Raw genomic sequence first — 18,824 nt, 5'->3', positions numbered from 1 at the left:
ATAAAGAATGAGTCTTCGTCGTTAATTCAAAGATAATTGGGATATTCGTTAATTCAAAGATAATTGGGATATTCGATTGATCACTGATTCCTATAACCCATTTTTTGATCCACATCTATCATTACTAAAAGGCACTCTTGCACTTATTTTTAAAACTTACCACACCATATTAGCATGTTCTTGTAAAGTTTCTGATGTCAAAATGCTTGTTAATTGCCAGCATCATAAGTATTTCGTGCAATTATCATAGGTAGTATTTAACAGGCAATAGTGAAGATGAATTTGGCGCCCATTCTAAATGATTGGACTTGTTATGGATAAAGATTGAATTTGCCGTGTAGGATAAAAATTGGGGTCATTTTCAATCATTTATTTTCTTTAGATGGGTATAAGTATAACTTAGGTAGTGACTCCTTAGAGTCAAACATATAATAAGGTTCCCCACGCGTATAAAATATTTTTTTTTCTAATGTCATGCATACACATCTTAATCTAAAAGGGGATAAAGTCATGCAGACACATCTTATAAGCTTAAGCACGCATCTAAAATTGATTGGTTGAATTTTTTTAGTAATACCAAAGGTATTCCTTTCCTCTATGAATGAACTAATCTTTCACAGGGTGGGTGACTAGTCATATTTTATAAGTATAGAAAAGTGTTCCAAGTGAGAAACTTAGTACTAGTAATGTTGGAAAAATAGTTTTCATTCATTCTATGCTGTTAAATATGTACATTTTAGGTTATTTAACAACAATTTTAGTCACCATCACCTCATTCAACGGTCTCATGTTCTAGGAGCAATGAAGAATCTAAACAATTTTTCCATGTTCAAACTTCAAAGTTGATGAGCTCATGTTTCTTCTTGCTTAACAAGAAAGCAAGCCACTAACTAGATCACATGGAATTAGCATAAAATGTTCAGCTTGGTTACTTTGCTCAGATTGCAAGGTTTGAAGTTTGAACAACCTAAATACTCAATAAATACAGGGGGCCAAATTTTCAATTTTTCTTCTTGTTAAATGATCGTAGAGAATGAAGTGCAGGAGATTGTGGATTCGAGTCCCACCATCAACATAAAATGGGAGTTATAAGGTGGTTTGATGGTAGGGTGAAGGAGGTTGAAGGTGGAGTCTCACCCACAACAAAATACTAACATACTAAGAACTAATTTTTTTTTAGAGTACATGACCCTTCCTTCAGCTTTTTAATTCTTGCACCCTTGAAAATTGTGTTTGGTTATGCTTATACTTATACCTATGGGAATCCCTTTGGGTGCCCCTCTTCCAGTAGCTTTCTAATTCTTGGCATCCTTGAAAATTGTGTTTGGTTATGCTTACATGTTATGTACATTGTACACGCCGCTTATTACATTTTGTAGAGTTTAGAATTGAACCCAAAATACTAGTCTTACAATTTACATTTTAAAATTTTATTATGTAATCTTGTCTATGTGTATGTTTTCCCGAAAACCTGGCAATGTTAGTGAGTTTTTTAACACATTTGAAACCTTACTAACGTGCAGGAAGGCAAGTTAGATTTGTACTTTTTCCAAAAAACACTCATAATCATACTTCGTATATGTAGGCATGGTTATTAATGTATTCTAACAAAATTTGGGATTCAAAACTACTATTTTGATTAAATTAAACTCTCAATGTTTTTATAAGATTATATATCATTTGTAAAACTAAAACAAATATAGTATTTAAAATTTGATAGAGCAGTCACTTGAGTATCATGTTCAAACAATTTCATGGCTATGTACAAAAAAGAAAACAAGTTCATGGCTCAGATCGATACACGATTGAGGAGTGTAATAACACCAAAGATCATGCTACATTAAGGGTAAAATTCTCTGTGCGGGAACTCATCTAATTGGTTCTAGGTCAAGTTTGGTATTGGTGATGACCGCCCCAATATAGATAGCCCCTAATTTTTATAGCTCAAGTAGAACGTGGTAACGACACTATATTAGGATATTGAAAATGAGGTAATTTTGTTACTATGTGAAAAAATGTTTAAGTAACGGGGTTGGAAAAACCTAAAATTTGACAATGCCAAATAAAATTCATTTTGCCCACCTACTTAAGTTTGAGTTTGGGGATTTTAAGGATCGTTTAGCTTAATAGTTTAGGACTTTTGGAGTCCAAATTTGGTTTTGTGAAGTTAGGGTAATATTAGGGTTTGTTTTGTGCGTGAGGCAGGTTGTATGAGTTGTAGGTTAAGGTTGAAGGTGGAAAAGAATGGAAGGGGAGAAGCGCCACAAGCATGGAAGCTTGATAAGCTATGGAGTTCGCCACAGGCAAGGATGCTTGATAAGAACAAGTATGGTGACCACAACCAACCTAGGTTTAGGAGAACTCTCAACTAAACAAAAACACAAAGGTTTAACTCAAATTCAACTTTTTTTTATTAATGAATAAACAAAATTATAAACAGACAGATTTGCCTTGCTGAAAAGATAAAGATAAGATCTAATTTAACAAATTGAAATTTGAAGATAAAATCAAAATTATAAATAGGCAGATTTGCCTTGCTGAAAAGATAAAGATAAGATCTAATTTAACAAATTGAAATTTGAAGATAAAATCCTAACTAACATAATCCTAACAAGCCTAATCTAATTTGATCTGATCAATTTCGGTTGGATTGAGTTGTTGACGATTTGAATTTGAATTAGCCTTGAAAATTCCTCTAATTAATTTGGCCGAATTAATCATAGAATTTCTTTGCTTGAGTGGACTTGATCATCTTCTCTTCATCCCTTAAGTATAGCCACAAGTTGGTTCTGAAATTGTTACATTGTTTTGTTACACCAATTCACCACTACTATGCCAAATTACAAGGAAATAAATAATTTCCCAATCCCAAAATACATCAAATTAAATACTAAAATACTTGAATGAAAAATAAACATAAATCCTAAGACTACATGAGAATTAAATTCTCATTTATTAATAACAATGCAAATAAAATAAATCAAACTATGCTATGAATTCTTCGCAAGAACATGACCTCCAAAAATCATAGGTCGCCCCCTTTGAGTTTGGGGATGAATTCGAGGTTGGAATTGGAAAGTATAAATTGGAATTCATCAAACGCAGATCATTTGTCCAATACTTGTTCTAACTTAATCAAAAAAATTGAATTCCACTTATGTAGATGTGTTGAACGTTTGATAGAGTGTTACCACTTGCCTTGCCCATAAAAAGTACTTACAAATATATTTGATTTGTTAATAAAATAACCTGAAATAATCATATACTAAATATATACATGAACTGCAAACCTTATTACTAAAGCTAATACAAAAAATCTGCCTACTTAATTAGATTAAAATTGTTAATGTGCAAGAGAGCTAACCTCATCCACTCACTAAATAGCTACCGATTGAATAATTCATGCCTCTTCCGGTTAGATTATAATAAGAACATACCAAGCTACCACATAATCCAGGTTGGAAAACGTAATAACCTCTTGTGCTGGGATATTTGAAATGTTATTGTATTGGTCTTACATTGTCTAGTATTGGAACAAAATAGAGTAATCAAAGTTATATATTAGATTCAAGCTCCTTGTTATACTATGCATTATATATAAGCACCAAATAGAAACATCCTCATGGGCAGGTGGGCTCATGAGTTTGCTAAGATTTGTAATACTTATTCTATAATAATATATTGATAACCGATCAATACTTCAAAGGATGTAGACACAATTGACCGAATCCCGTTAACAAATTGTCTTGTTTCTTCTCTTTTATTTATTCAATGTCTTTATTTGATTGCTTGTAGCAAATACTGCACAACAATTGCTTCCGCTGCACCAACATGTTGAAATTTGACCAAAATGCAAAATACTAAAAAGATCTATATATTACCGATGTTTTTAGCATAAGATTCCTATGTATTTTACCCTTCCAGTGTTACAAGCAACTTTAATACGACACAAATCTTCCTTGCGCTCGAGGAACTGAGGCTCAAGCCTCTCCTAAACTTTGTGAAATGCGCGCCAAACCAAAGGCATGGAAGGTCTACACAAAAGGGCATCCAACGTTGAAATAAAACATCATGTTCTAGCCTGTTTGAAAAATTGTTAGGAAATCTTAAAATGTGTCGGATAAAATTTGGAGTAACGCACCATCAAAACATTCATTGTACTCGAAGATATGGAATTTCTTTTGCGATAAACATAAATACATGTTTTTTTTTAATCAGCAAGGATGACAAGAGTCTAAATTGTTTCCTATGTGTTACACATTAATTGTCACATCTTCAGGACTAAAAAATGTTCGTGAAATGATGAACCCAACGCCCTGGAGTCCTAAAATCATTCCTTAACATTTCCCTCCATGCCACTGCAAAGTTACCTACGAATTCTAATGCCAGGAATGTCTTTCAAACCCATCTTTAGTGCAGTTTTTCGGAAGAGAGCAGGAGGCCTCTGTAAACCAATTGATTCGGAAAATCGGTTTGCCAGATCAGATACAGTGCTCTTCTCCCTCCCAATTTCCCTGATTGAGTTATAATAACCGAGCCAAGAATGATAAGCTGCTTCTTTGATATCACTATCAATCTTTGCCATTGAATCCTCAACCTGCAATTTTAAATAAACCATAGATAAGAGCTCTATGTATATTCAAAACAGTATGTTATAGCTAAACCATGCACAAAATAAATGTGGTATATCACTAAGCCACTTCTACTCTCTTTATCCACAAGTTACATAAGTGGAAGAGGATATAAATAAACTATTTACAGAGGGTAACATAGGGTATACATCAAATAGTGTATATACACCAATACATGAATGGGCAAGATGTGTACCTTAATATTTGTCTGTGGATCTATATCTGGAAAATTGAATTTCTCCAGAGGGAGGTCCTTGATCTCATGTAAAAAATACTCTTCCCATGGAGCAATCAACAATATGCCTTCCCCTTCTTTGCCTTCTCGTCCTGTTCTTCCAAGACGATGTATATATTGTTCACGGTCAATAGGCATCCCTACCTGGAACCCACACAATATCCAATTATTAAAAAGTGAAATAGAGGTATAAACTATACACAAAAAAAGCGGTCCGGTGCACAAGACTTTCACTTGGTGGAGGTTTGGAGAGGAAAAATAAATGTATGCAAACTTAACCCTACATGAAGATATTGTTTCTTCCAGGATTTGAACCTGTAACCTTCACATTATAAGGCAACAATCTTTCCTGTTGCGACAAGGCCCACCCTCTAAAAGTGTAAAATTAAACAGCTAAAAATATTAAACTAGCCTAATTAGAGGGAAACTAAGTGGTTCACAATTAAATTAATGGCTACCTTTGTAAGTATTTTAAAAATAAAAAATTCATTCTTACTTTATAATTTCGTAAGAAAAATCCTTGAAAAAAGAAACTCAACAAATCTAATAAAAAACTGAGAATTTCCAGGGAACACATCCCAACTACAAAAAATGATTTCAAACACATCAAACGATACATACTTGTATGACTAAAGTAACATCAGGATAATGCATTCCACGTGATGAAACATCAGATGATACAAGAATCAGTTGTTTGGATTCCTTGAACTCGTCTGATATGCGAGTCCGATAGCTCTGAGGTTTTCGAGAATGTATCTCCCTAACATTCATTTTCATCTCCCGGAGAAGTTTATGCGTGAGTGATGTCACCATCCCAGTTATACAGAAAACAATAACCTGTAAAAATCTACCAGTCAAAACCATAAATTATATGACATATCTATTCAAAATTTCAAACTCTGAAACAGCGAATGTATCAACCTTATAATCAGGTGTTTGCATGATATGCTCCTTCAGAATGTGGTACACTAGTTGAAAATGTGATTCATGTGGAGCAATAAGGTAAGATTGCTTTACCTGTGAAAACAAATCAAAATAGGCGTTAATGCCTATAAATGGGTAATTTTGATAATCATTAAAAGAATCTCAGTTTAAAAGAAATACATGAGAATAATAGTATAATTGAACAAAAAATATGCAGTGTAACGATTTAGAAGAGTTGAGAGAAGATGACATCTACTCTTTGCAGTTCTTAGAGTACGACAACAGTTAATGTACTTGCCTTCAGAGGAGTTTCCACACAACCCATCCCAACTGTATCAACATATGTGTGTTCTCTTCTCAAAACAAGCTGAGATACACGACGGACCTGCATATTTGTAAAACATCACTTACATTGTCGACTGAATACTAAAGGTCTAAAGCAACATAAACATGCGCATAAAAACCTGAGGTTAAAAATTAACTATAAAAAACCTAACCTAACCTCCTTCGGCATGGTTGCAGAAAACAACAAGGATTGCCTTTGACGGGGCAAACAATCAACAATTTTTTCTATATCCTTCCGAAACCCCAGGTCCAGTAAATGATCAGCTTCATCTAGTACAAGCATCTGCAAGCCCATTAATCGCAAGGATATTCCAGATTTGTTCTCAATATGATCTAGCAACCTACCAGGAGTAGCAACAAGTATCTGCAAAATTTAAAATACATACAAAAACCATAAGGCTTCACATCAAAATTTTACAGAACATGATCAGAAACATATTTTCCTCCCTCTACCCACCAAAAAAACACTAGTTCTACACTTGGGTCTTGGTGTAGGCATACACTATGTAAAACAAGAATTTTAGCTATAACAACCTGGCATGGATCTGACTCAAGGCGCTTTTGGTCGAGTTTAAATCGTACACCTCCTACTAGAGTTTGTACCCCAATGCCATCATGATATTTGAGCAAGACCTTTGCTTCCGCAGCAATTTGACTCGCAAGCTCTCTAGTAGAGCAGAGGATAAGAACAAGTATTGGAGGCACACGTGGAGATGTTTTGCTACTCATAGCTTTCAGAACTGTTTCAATAGCAGGAAGCTGTTTGCACTCAATATAAGTGATATAAAAAAACAAAATATGATGCAGTATGTTAAAAAGAAAATAGAAGAATTAGGGTGTACCAAAAATGCTGCACTTTTTCCAGTGCCAGTTTTAGCTTTGACCAAAACATCCTTACCTGCATTGCAACAGAATTAAAAATATCAAAATAAAACGTAATACTCATGCTCGTATTAGACAAACAGGAGAAACTTAACAATAAGCAATCTTCTAGAGAAACTGTACCCCCAAAACTTAAGAAGCAAATTGAGATGGAGAATTATGGTGCAATAACTTTTAAAGTAAACACATTTGTACGATTGACAAGCAACAACAACAACCAAGCCTTAGCCCACTAGGTGGGGTCAGTTATTTGTAAGATTAACAAGCAGTAAAAATAATTATACTAATAAAATGATGACAAAGAAAATTGGATTGCAGCATTAGTGATAAAAAAATCCCAATCGAAAGAAATAGGGAACATACCTTCAAGGCAAATAGGAAGGCTAGCTTCTTGTACCTGGGTCATATGAATATAAGAAGCCGAAGAAAGTGCCTTTACTGTCAATGGTGATATACCGCACTCATCGAATCTATGAAAACAAAACATTGAAATTACGAATTTCAACACTATAGTTGCACAAAAATAAGAAATCATATCATGTACATCCATCTATCCCTTTATTACCACCATTCCACATTCTATAAATTAACATCAACTTAAATGGAACAAGGTTATCATGCCATCTTTTAGATATTCGATGATGGAATGAAGCTCCTGTTGGCCAGATAATCTACACAAGTGTTCCCCTCGCCTAGGTATGCAAACTATTTAAACAATTTAAATGGAACCTAATATCATTTCTATTCTATTTCACTTCATTCCAACAATTTCCATAATCCAAATGAAGCCTCAATTTATGAACAACACATTAACCAATTTCCATGATACCAAACCAAAAAAACACTTATAGTAAGGAGGAGTACCTTTTCTGAGTCAAGACGGTTTCTTCTTCATGCTTTCGCTCTTCACTCTGTTCTAATTTCCTTTTGTTAAGTTCATACTTAATCAACTCAACCTTCTCCTTAAAATCACTCTCTTCATCATATGACTTTGGTATCACTCTCCTCTCCCTCTTCACATCATATTTCCCCAAAGCAGCACTACTTCCCATCTTCTTCAAATCCCTCTCACTTTCTTCACCTTCACTCTCAATCTCGCTATCTGTATCGGTATCGGTATCATTTCTCCAAAATCTCTTCTTCGCACCTGGCACAACTCTCTTACTCCTCACATCCCTAACCACCGAAAAACCCCTAGTCTGCCTATAATTACCACTCGAATTCAACGAATTCATCGAATTTATGGAATTCGAGTTCGAACCTTCCTGAATCAGTTTCCTCAAATCCACCGGCGATGAAATAGAACCGTGGCGCGTACTACTCACACCTCGCAGAGGAGGAGGCGTGACCGTAGACAGTGAATTCACCGGACCGTCATCGTTATTCCAGAGATCTTCAGCACCTTCCTTCATGAATCGATCAGCAAGAGCCTTGACATGGTCGTGAGGGGACATAGGGCCGTGAGTGGGGGCAGCGGCGGAGGAAGAAAGGTGGTGAGGCGGCGATTGCGGTGGTGAGAGATTGGATCGAACGTGAGAACGAATACGAGCTTCGTAAAGCTGTTTCTCTTGGTCGAGGAGTCTTCGTTCTTTGTCTCGGGCACGTTTTTCGTGCATTCGCTTCCATTTCCATTTGGTTACTCCGCCGGGGAAAGTGCGTGGTCCTCCACCCATGTTTCGGATGAGGGTGAAGGAGAATAGAAGGTTCTGGAATGTTCTACGCCGTTGTGAAATTATGATTGACGACCACATAGCTCAGCAGAGTGAAAAGGAGCAACAAACAAGGGTTTACGGTTTAAAGGAGGAGTGAGGGTTTATGCATTCTATAAACTAGATAGATAAACCGGAAATAAAATTACAAAATGGTTACCCTGTACTAATATCTGAATTTTAGTGAAATTAATAAATTATCTCTCGTTTTTCTACATCTATACAAATCTCTTGTAGTTTTTAAACTTTTATTATATTGACCACCACTGCATAAGAAATAAGTGTAATCTTTTAAACAAGAAATGTGATTAATGCAATTAAGTTAAACAAAACATGATATAATGTGGAAACACATCCAAATAATATATGGGTCAATATTTCTTTATTATTTTTGGTTCGTTACACTATATTATAACAGCGACTTAAACAATATTTCTTTAGAATTATTGATGCATTTTGTAACAAAAAATAATACAGATACATTGATTTGTATATTATTTAGACTTGTCTACACAATATATTATGTTTTGTTTAACTTAATTGCATTTATCACATTTTTTGTTTAAAGGATTACACTTATTTCTTATACAGGGGTGGTCAGTGTAATCAAAGTATAAAAAACTATGGGAGGTTTGTAGGTGTAGAAAAGTGAAGGATGATTTGTGTAATTTCACTAAAACTCATGGGTGTCAGTGTAATTTACTCTATTATTTATCTTAATAATTGAATATTACATTTGTTTTAATATACTTTTTTTTGGTATTGTGAAAGGTATCATTTATACTTTCTCTTCCAATAAAGATCGCTCACAGGAATCAAATTATTGACATTTTGGTCATCCGATCTAACATGGCCTTACATTACTAGCCAACATTTTATTGGTATTTGTTCTAATATATGATATGATATATAATTATTTAATAAGAAAGACTTGGATAGAAATGTATGTAGAGACAACCAATACAATTATGATAACATATTAAAAAATTAATTTTAATTAAAATTGAAACACACTTGTCTACGACTATAACATGTCTTCTACTTAAGTTTTTATTTTATCTAATTAGTTTTACAGCCGTAAATTACTATCTTATCATTGTAACATCTATATATTTTCATTATAAAGATTTATACATACTCAATACATAATTCATAATTTATTTATATTATATTTATTTAAGAATTAATAATAATTTAAAAATAAACTTATAATGATAATATATCAAACTCTTACCATTTCCCTCATTATATATATTTTTTTGTCTGATATCTTATTGGTAATTGGTTGAGCTATATGATTGTACTTTCTCCATTCTATTTTAATATTTTTTTATTTTTAAAATGTAATAATATTTTATTTCTACTAGGATATGTTCATAAATTTTCCATTCATCAAAAAACTAGGTTTTATATAAAAAAACGAACATTTTTATAACTCTTTTATTTCTCTATTTTATTCCCTCATTTATCATTCTCACTGCTCTAATGGAATCAAATTTCTGATGACTAGAAATAAATTTGGACGATAATTTAGTATATCCTCCATTTCAAAAGTAACATAAAATAACAAAAAGTATATAACCTTCATGAAAACCCAACAATATTGTGAGGAAAAGGTAAAATTGACAAATACTAAAATAATAGAGGATTAAATTGATATTTTTATTGATGGATCAAATAAAAACCTAAAAGTAAAATAAATTGATAAAAAGTACTTTAGCCTTCAAAATATGAGACATTTATACCCCTTCAAATGAGACATTTGGTTATTCACATTAACAACATAGAGTAAGAATGATTTATTGCATGTCTTTATAGTAGAGAACCCTATCCGTGACAATATAACCTTCATTACAATATAAGACTATCAAAATTCAACGACATCTTCCATGTTATTTAGACTGGATTAGAATAATGATGGGCCACTCTGCATTTTATGAGCTTTTGCTTTGTTACATCCCTTGGAACATTGAACCATGTTGTGAATTTATTTTGACACCAAGATGATGATAATGATTCTTTATAAGAAAAGTTGTACTTAGGACGATTTGTAGATTATTTTAGATCTCTCGATCTAGTAGGATGGAAGTCTTAACTTAAGAAGGATAAAGTATAGAAATAATATTTCTATGTCCTAGATAAAAGTACAATCTTGCATAGGTTTTGGGTGCAAAAGTAAATCTAATCACCAAATTGACATCTAAGACACACATACATATATTAAAAAACAAAATTGTGTTTAGATAGATGAATAGAATTTTAGGGTACAAGTTGTTTATAATTTCAATTAAAATAGACATGAAATTTGAGGGACAAAACAATCTATGTGTACTTTTTAACCATCATGTTGCCACATGATACTCTATATCATTGTGTTGTAGCACCCTTTTACGTCCGTGGTTGCCATTGTTCAGTTGGCGACAACGATGTTGTCATGTTAATTGATGGTGGTAACAATTAGATGGTCAGGGTGACAAAATTAAGGAATTGAGCAAAAGAATTAAGTTCGAATTTAACCCACAATAAAATACTAACATATTAACATTTACTTATAAAAAAGTAACAAGTGGTAGTGGGAATAGTAGTAATGATAGTAGTGGTCATCAAGGTGATGGTAGGAATGGTAATTATTGGAGAGATCATGATACTTATGGTAGTCAAGTGTGATGGTCGCAGTTGGGGACTTAGGATAATACAACCGTAGATGGGATAGTATAATTTTATAACCAAAAAAACTTAGTTATGAAAACATTTTATTGTCATTTGAAATTTAAGGTGAAGCAATTCTAAAAATGGATAAAAAAATTTCAACTTAAATGTTATTAAAACTTTATTTTGATTAAGAAACTAACAATGACCCAACAGACGTTACTATTTTTATTTTATTTTATATAGGCATCGAGAGGGACACATTACTTAAATGTGTTTGGAATCACTCTCCTGTTAGCACCAGTCATTTTCTCATCCCTGATGCCACTACTGTAGCTTCATGTGCACTTGTTTCCCTGTTTTCTTTGTTTTATTCTGATGTTACTTAAAAGTGATTTAACATATCCCCAACCATATTTCATACACCTCCCATTCCCACTAACTCACTAAGTAGTAGTCTCGTGCACCAGACCGCTTTTTTTATTATTACTAAAGCCTTAGCGTTCAATGTGTCTTGGGTTGACAATTCCTTTGATGTCATATAACTAACTAAGTTTCAATTTTATATGCACATCAAATAATAACATTGAAGATATGAACAACTCCAGTCATATCCAATGCTTAGAAAAATACAACAAAATCATTACCAGGGATCCAAAACATAAATCTCTAACTGCAGACATTCAATACTATTTCCCTCTACAAGTTTCAATAAACATTTAATGGATCCATATAGGTTCCCTTCAATCTGTTCAACACTTGGAACGGCTCCTAGCAGCATTTCGTCTCGCACAGCATCCAACAAAGTATATAATACACTGCCATACCACAAAACAAAGATAAGTTGAATTAAGGCATTGAACAATGCAAATCTTGAAAATGTTATACATGATCTAAGGGCCTTATTCTAAGACTAAGTATTTACCATATTATGCTAGTAAAATTTCTATTGTTTCTTGAAACACAAAATGAAACATGTCCCCTATTGTAGTAATCTGACAAATAAAGCAAGAATGTCTTACCAAGATAACAAATAAAACAACATTGAATATTGCAGCCACTCTCCACTCGGTTTTCATGTATTTTGCAACGCCAGCCCTGGAAATAACATTGAGGAAAACACAATGATGATGTGAGAAATTAAACATCTAGAGAACGAGAGAACATGGAGTATCGGCTGGAGATGCTTACTTGCAAGAATCACAATCATAGCATTTTGTAGCCCGAGAATTTTTGTACCGCTTGCAGTCAATGTTGGAGCTAACTGGATGAAAGGTCAAATCATAGTAGGATGCATTTACAGCAGGATATCCACATCTGAGTTGCATAAAATCCCAGGATATAAGACATAAGTAATGAGCGCTATTTTTTAATCTAAAAAACAAATTACACGCAAAGTTACTGTTATAAACAATGAAATCCATGGTAGAGAATATAACAAAACCTACTGGGATGGTGGTCGGCAGCAGCCAGCCTCAATCGGGGTCAGTTTAGCTGATTTATATTGTGTAAGAGTCTGCATGAAATGGAGTTCGGAAAGAGCATAAATCACAATTTTTTGCGAAGATAACAAATAATTCAATTCAGTGATGCATAGGCTGCTAACCTTGTATTTTTTGGATAGGTTATTGCAGTGTTCAGCTTTGACAAGACAACCCCTCAGTCTCTCCCAGTTACGAGAATTATTTAACTAAAACAGCACGAAGAATATCAAACCAATCCAGCTCAAGTGCTATTGCGCATCATAAGTTCTCTATGTTGATAAAAAAACCTTACCTCTTTGATAAACCAAGAGCTATAATCTTGAAGTTGGTATTCCTTGTACCTAACCAGACAAAAACGCTATCATTCATCAAGCCAAAGCTGTTGTAGCTATGCCACGTTGTATTGTTGTCAAGAACTGAAGTAAGAAAAGAGCATAAATAAACTTATACATAAATCTCCCGGAAAACAAAATGAAAAAACTAATTCATATACGGATCATTCATTCCTCTTATAGGAAACTATTATATGTAGTGTGATCCATTACATATAATATCAATTGGCATAACCACGTCAAATATGAAGGACCACAATAGTGTCTAGAAAAATAAAATGCTTAAAACCTTACCTCAAGCCTTTCACCGTATGACCTAATCCATTGTTAGTCACAATGAATCTGACACAATGACAAAAAATTACAAATAAGTCAATTGATTGGATGATCAAAACAATAGTAATTAATATGGTAACCCTTTTTATCTAGCATGTTGCCGTTGACATTAAAACAAAATTTCTAGATTAAGAAAAGTGTAATACATATATTTTCTTCAGTAGTTTGAAACTTAATGGAAAAATCATAATACATGCATTTATTTTCATGCTCATTATGGCTTCAGGTTCTGAGCACATTTCTCCCTTGCATTTTAGTAAATAACTTAGGACATCAGTTTCGATAGAATGTGATGAAATCTCATAGACTTCCAAAACAGGGCACATTGAATATGAATACTTATTTTAGAATGTAACTTATGTTATTGAGAGGAACAAGCCAACTAGGATATCAACTCAAATTGAAATTAAAATATCTGATACAACTCATCATGTGGAAACTTGAACATCAGTTTTTTAACTTGTCATAGTACCTGTTACTATGTATTTCAGTTATAATATCAAAATACATTATACATATAATTGGTTGTCCGAACTTTACAGGTTTACACTAGTTTCCTACTAATTTGAAATTAGTAACTGCAAATGGTACTGAACTCAGATAAATTATAAAATAGTAAGTACCCGTTGCGGAAAAAGAGGACTCGTTTTGAATATAGGTAATATGGACCACCCATATAAACCATAGTTGGCTTAAATGATGAACAGGCCAATTAGCAAAGAAATGTCAAAATACAAATATACTAAGACATGTTATTGTTGCAGAAGAGCCATTGCAAAATTTGTCACAAAGCTATAAATTCTGAGCTAGACTCTCGCAGACTTCTTTTGTAACAATACTCACAAATCCCATAGCAAAGACTAACTTGTAACAAAAAAATAGAAGAAATCAATAAAATTGTCAAATGTCAATGGATTTGCGTACTTACACCATTACCGTGAAGACCAATATCCCAACCAAGACGATGAACAACATGATCAGATACTACAAGTGCAAGGTCAAGGAGGACATCCAAATTATTTTATGTTAAATTGTTCCGGGTTTGGATTAAAAGAGAAAAATGAAAGGTGGCACAACTATATATCTCTGTAACCATCTTAAATATTTAGCCAATAAGGATACAATCCATAACAGTATGGAGCTGTTCTTCAATGCACCTAAAAAACCAACTATGGATCTGTACAACATAAAAAAAAGAAGAGAAAACTCATTGAAGAATACACAATAGCAGAAAAGATTCAAAGAAAAGAAACGAAGGGTCCAAAGTCATAAAAATGCAACATGGATGCCATACATTAAGAAAATAACTGCTCCGAGGCTTATTAAAGGAACTGTGAGAGACTTTCTGCAGCCGTCATGCTGAGTGCTAATCCATACTCCAAATATTATCACAGCAATGGCTAAAAGCTGCACAAGCAGAACATGAAAAGAGCATCAACAACATTAATAACAACAACCAAACATTTCCCTACTACATAGAGCGAACGAACGACATCATAATATTCTATTGTAAATTATGTTTCTAGACAAACCATTTAATTAACATTATCACGTTGTTGAATCCTGTAATAGAAATTCGATAAAGTTTTACTTTAATCGTCAATTGCCAAACATAGCCCTCCACTTTTTTTAGACTTGGAGTTCGTCTATGTAACAGTTTGCAACAAAGCACAACACAGACAGAAACGGAAAGAACATTAACAAACAAAATAAAGAATACATATTTTGAATCATGGTGCCAATATTTTCACCCTTTTACACACACACAAAAACTAGCTTCATTTTTTCCATAAACTTGAAGTACACAAAAGCTGGGTATGCAAAGCCGAAGCTTAATTTTTTTCCAAAAAGCTTAAGCTAGCTACTAAAAGCTGAAGCTTGGAGCAAGTTTAAGTGAAAACAGAAACTGGGTTTGCAAGAACACCAGCATATATAACTTCAACACAAGACAGAAAACGCAGAACATAACGAAAGAGGAAGAACAAAATGGAACAAACCCAAAAAATAATTGATTCATTTTTAGTTTTGAAATTCATAAACATGCATTCCACACATCAAAGACATGATTGGCAAAGATTTGAACTTGAAAGCATAAAGTATCAAGCTTTGAAGAAATTGAAAGATAATAAAAGATTCAATGAAAATGAAGACATTAATTACCATTGTAAGAAAGTTGATCCATCTTGTAACAAAGGTGCTAGTTCCTACTCCCATTTCCTCACACTTTTCCCTGTTAGAACAGCAACAGAGAGAGAATTCGAGATGTCAGAAACAAATTCTGAGCTTTAATGTTTATTTATGAGAAAAAAATGATATTTTGTTTTCATTAGATAAATCATAAATGCGTTTGTCCTTTCAGAAACCAACCTTTTGATTGGTAAGACTTTGGGTTCATAATAATTGATTGATTAAATAGAATATTATTTATATTTTAACCTAAATTTAACATACCAAAAAATATAGTTTTTTTCCTAGATATTTTAAATAGGCTATAAAATTTAATTTTAATCTTATTAAATATTGCTTCTTAAATGATAGTGTTAAGTGATAGTGTTAATCTTATTTAATAAAAGGAATAAAAATACTAATAAATGATGCATAGAAAATATAAAGTACCTTATAAGACTATAAAAAACTTTTACATAATGTCTTGTAATAAGGATTAGATAAGGTATTAAAAAAATAGATTTCTTGTTAACAATACCATAATGACACTTTTAAAAATATAAAACAAACAAGTTAATATTCTAGACATTTTAAATATACCATTGGCCAATGCAAAAATACTTATTTTGCCTTCTTAAATAATGATAGAAGAGTACTACATTTTAAATATATCATTGTCAAATGCAATATTACTTATTCTGCCCTTTAAAATAATTTATTAATGATTAACCTCCCTTAAAAACTTATTATGTTTTTTTGTTTTTAAAGTTACCTTTTCAATTTCTAAGTCCTTGAATCATTAGTTTAATTTTTAATATTGGTTAAGTCACAAAAGTTATATAAAAAATTTATTTAATTATATTATACTTCTCTAAGTTGATATTGAAATTATAAACCAACAATGTGTTAGTCTAATGATATAGGATCTCGTTAGATTTCAGAGTAATTAAGAAGTCAAAATTTCGATTTTTGTGAGAGACACTTATTAGGAAGACAGTCATACATTCAAAAGAGATTAGTTTATACCCAAAATGGTGAGAGGATACCATCTACAAAAAATGTTAAGTTTATAATTTTTTTAAAGAATAAATTTCATTTGATTTAAAAATCATAAAAGAAAAATATAAAGTTAATCTATTGTTTATATTTAATTTTTACATGAAATAATTGTTGATGGTAAAAAATTGTAATGAAAATTGCTTTCTGCCCGTTTAAGTTAATTGTTTTTCTCTCATTCACTTTGTTTCTTAAAGTTAGATGTTTGTTTCTTAATTTTTTGTCTCAATTTTCTAATATTATTATAAGAAGTCGCACATTTTCTAATATTTAAATATAAGATCAGTGTCAAAGTTATATATTGTTTTCAAGTTTCTTGTTATATTTTGCAATGTGAATATTAACTTTTGTCCATAAAATAAAAAATACAGAAATTACAACTTCAAAAATAATATAAATGACATTTTGGTCCTTTCATAACTTTATAAAGTCAAATAATTATTTTTATTCATTTATAAGTATAATGGTAATTTTTTGGTTTTATACAGTCACGATTTTTTTAATCATAGAATAGTACTCTAGTTATTTTTAAAGCCTACTGTAATTTTTTTATTCTTACAAGAGATTTATTATGGAAAAAATAATTGTATTGAAAAAGATGAAATTTTTACTGTTTCAGAACCAATTTTAATCTTTGAACGGTTATTTATTTCCAAAGGTTTATTCTAAATTTAAATAGTGGTTTCAAATTTAAATTAAAAACTTAAAGAGTCATTTCAGTGTTTTTACTTTAGAAATTAATGGGTGGTTCTGAAAATTAATTTAGCAATTTATAATTGATTTTTGGATAATGGTTATTGTTAAAAGATTACTATAAAAAGGTACCAAAAGTCTAAAAATATTGAAGAAAATTGTCCTGACTAGAAAAGGCCAAAAAGACATATTCTCTTTAATAATGCATAAATAATATATATTTTTTTATTTTTCTAAAGTTATTCTTTATGGGTTTTTTTCCTACTTTTTATTAAAATAATAACAAAGAAATATTTTTATTATAATAATTATTATGACACTATAAAGTAACTAAAAATGATGTTTTATACTATAATTAATCTATGGAATTTGAATAGTTGGATCTTGACCGTGTTGTCTCTTTCTTTCTACTTAAAGTGAAAATTCTATCTAAATATCTTTTGTATTGATTCTATTCTTTTAAAAATAATAATAATCAACTTTTTTTTTACCAAACCAATTTAATGGAATTTCTATTCTCTAGTTATGACTCGTGTTTATCATGGGCAATTTGGGTCATGCACATGGGGCCTGTCCGCTCACACTTTTTTGAGCGGGCATGGCATGAAAAATGTGACTACTGTCCTAAAATGTCCGTTCAACATACCCTTTTCGACACGGGCGGGTAGGGCGGCCCACATGCATCAATGAATACTACAATAATTTTTTTGATAGGTCAAGTATGATAAGAGTAATTCATGTTCTCACCATTCGAGTACAATGTAGCAATTTTCCAAAATATAATATCTTACCAATTAGCTGTATGTTATGTTTATGCAAAACAAGGTGTTATATTTTGTGTTTTGAATATTACTGTCACATTGTGCATTCATGTAATTTCAAATATGATAACATGAATATTCCAATGTTTCAGTAGTGAAACAAAAAAATAAGAGACAATTTGTAATATTTTGTAATGTTCTATGTACTAGATCATTTTTTATTTTTTTATTTAGGGCGACCCACAAGCCCGCTATGCCCATGTTTAGGCGGGTATGACATGATATTTCATGCCCTATTTAAAAACAGGCATGCTCAAGCCCGCCCTGAAAAATAAGCATTGTGTGGGCATGGGCAGAGCGACCTTATTGCCAACGTTACTCATGTTGTCTCTAACTTCTCTCAAAATATAATGAATGTCTAAACCAACATCATATATTCGCTATTAATTCAATTTAAAATTAATAATCTATATTTTTATTAAACAAATTTAATGGTGCTTTTATAGTCTAGTTATGGTTCGCATCATCTCTAACTTCTCTGAAAATTGGAGAATGTATGTGACCAACCGTGTTTTTGTGGTATTAGTTCCATTAAAGTGAAATAATATAGTATAAATATTT

The 18,824-nt window shown here is 32.0% G+C and overlaps 2 protein-coding genes across 2 annotated transcripts; both read right to left on the bottom strand.

The window, feature by feature from the left end:
- LOC109349967 (probable DEAD-box ATP-dependent RNA helicase 48) lies at positions 4,142-8,845 on the bottom strand. Its single transcript, XM_019591052.1, has 10 exons — positions 7,882-8,845; positions 7,381-7,487; positions 6,978-7,033; positions 6,670-6,894; positions 6,293-6,499; positions 6,089-6,175; positions 5,788-5,883; positions 5,488-5,703; positions 4,828-5,010; positions 4,142-4,597 (listed from the first exon to the last, which is right to left on the bottom strand). Exons 1-10 carry the CDS (start codon positions 8,766-8,768, stop codon positions 4,367-4,369), a joined length of 2,295 nt encoding a protein of 764 aa, XP_019446597.1. The 5' UTR covers positions 8,769-8,845; the 3' UTR covers positions 4,142-4,366.
- Positions 11,936-15,844, bottom strand: LOC109349966 (tetraspanin-10). Its single transcript, XM_019591051.1, has 11 exons — positions 15,688-15,844; positions 14,822-14,934; positions 14,650-14,704; positions 14,456-14,511; positions 13,486-13,533; positions 13,152-13,200; positions 12,982-13,065; positions 12,824-12,891; positions 12,567-12,692; positions 12,398-12,473; positions 11,936-12,193 (listed from the first exon to the last, which is right to left on the bottom strand). Exons 1-11 carry the CDS (start codon positions 15,739-15,741, stop codon positions 12,128-12,130), a joined length of 795 nt encoding a protein of 264 aa, XP_019446596.1. The 5' UTR covers positions 15,742-15,844; the 3' UTR covers positions 11,936-12,127.

The sequence above is a fragment of the Lupinus angustifolius genome, chromosome LG06, assembly GCF_001865875.1.
Source record: "Lupinus angustifolius cultivar Tanjil chromosome LG06, LupAngTanjil_v1.0, whole genome shotgun sequence".
In the NCBI taxonomy this organism is placed as follows: domain Eukaryota; kingdom Viridiplantae; phylum Streptophyta; class Magnoliopsida; order Fabales; family Fabaceae; genus Lupinus; species Lupinus angustifolius.
Note: the sequence above shows the minus strand (reverse complement) of the source record. Positions and strands in the feature narration are given on the sequence as shown.

Bases quoted from the DNA above. Each gene is read 5' to 3' on its own strand.
- LOC109349967 (XM_019591052.1), bottom strand. From the start codon at position 8,768: ATGTGGTCGTCAATCATAATTTCACAACGGCGTAGAACATTCCAGAAC. The intron at 7,034-7,380 runs GTATGTTCCCTA...GTTGCAATGCAG, and splicing joins CCTTCCTATTTGCCTTGAAG to GTAAGGATGTTTTGGTCAAA. The intron at 6,500-6,669 runs GTTGTTATAGCT...TAAATTTTGCAG, and splicing joins TTGAGTCAGATCCATGCCAG to ATACTTGTTGCTACTCCTGG.
- LOC109349966 (XM_019591051.1), bottom strand. From the start codon at position 15,741: ATGGGAGTAGGAACTAGCACCTTTGTTACAAGATGGATCAACTTTCTT. The intron at 14,935-15,687 runs GTAATTAATGTC...CTGCTTGTGCAG, and splicing joins GGATCAACTTTCTTACAATG to CTTTTAGCCATTGCTGTGAT. The intron at 13,201-13,485 runs GTAAGGTTTTAA...TTGTCTGGTTAG, and splicing joins CATACGGTGAAAGGCTTGAG to GTACAAGGAATACCAACTTC.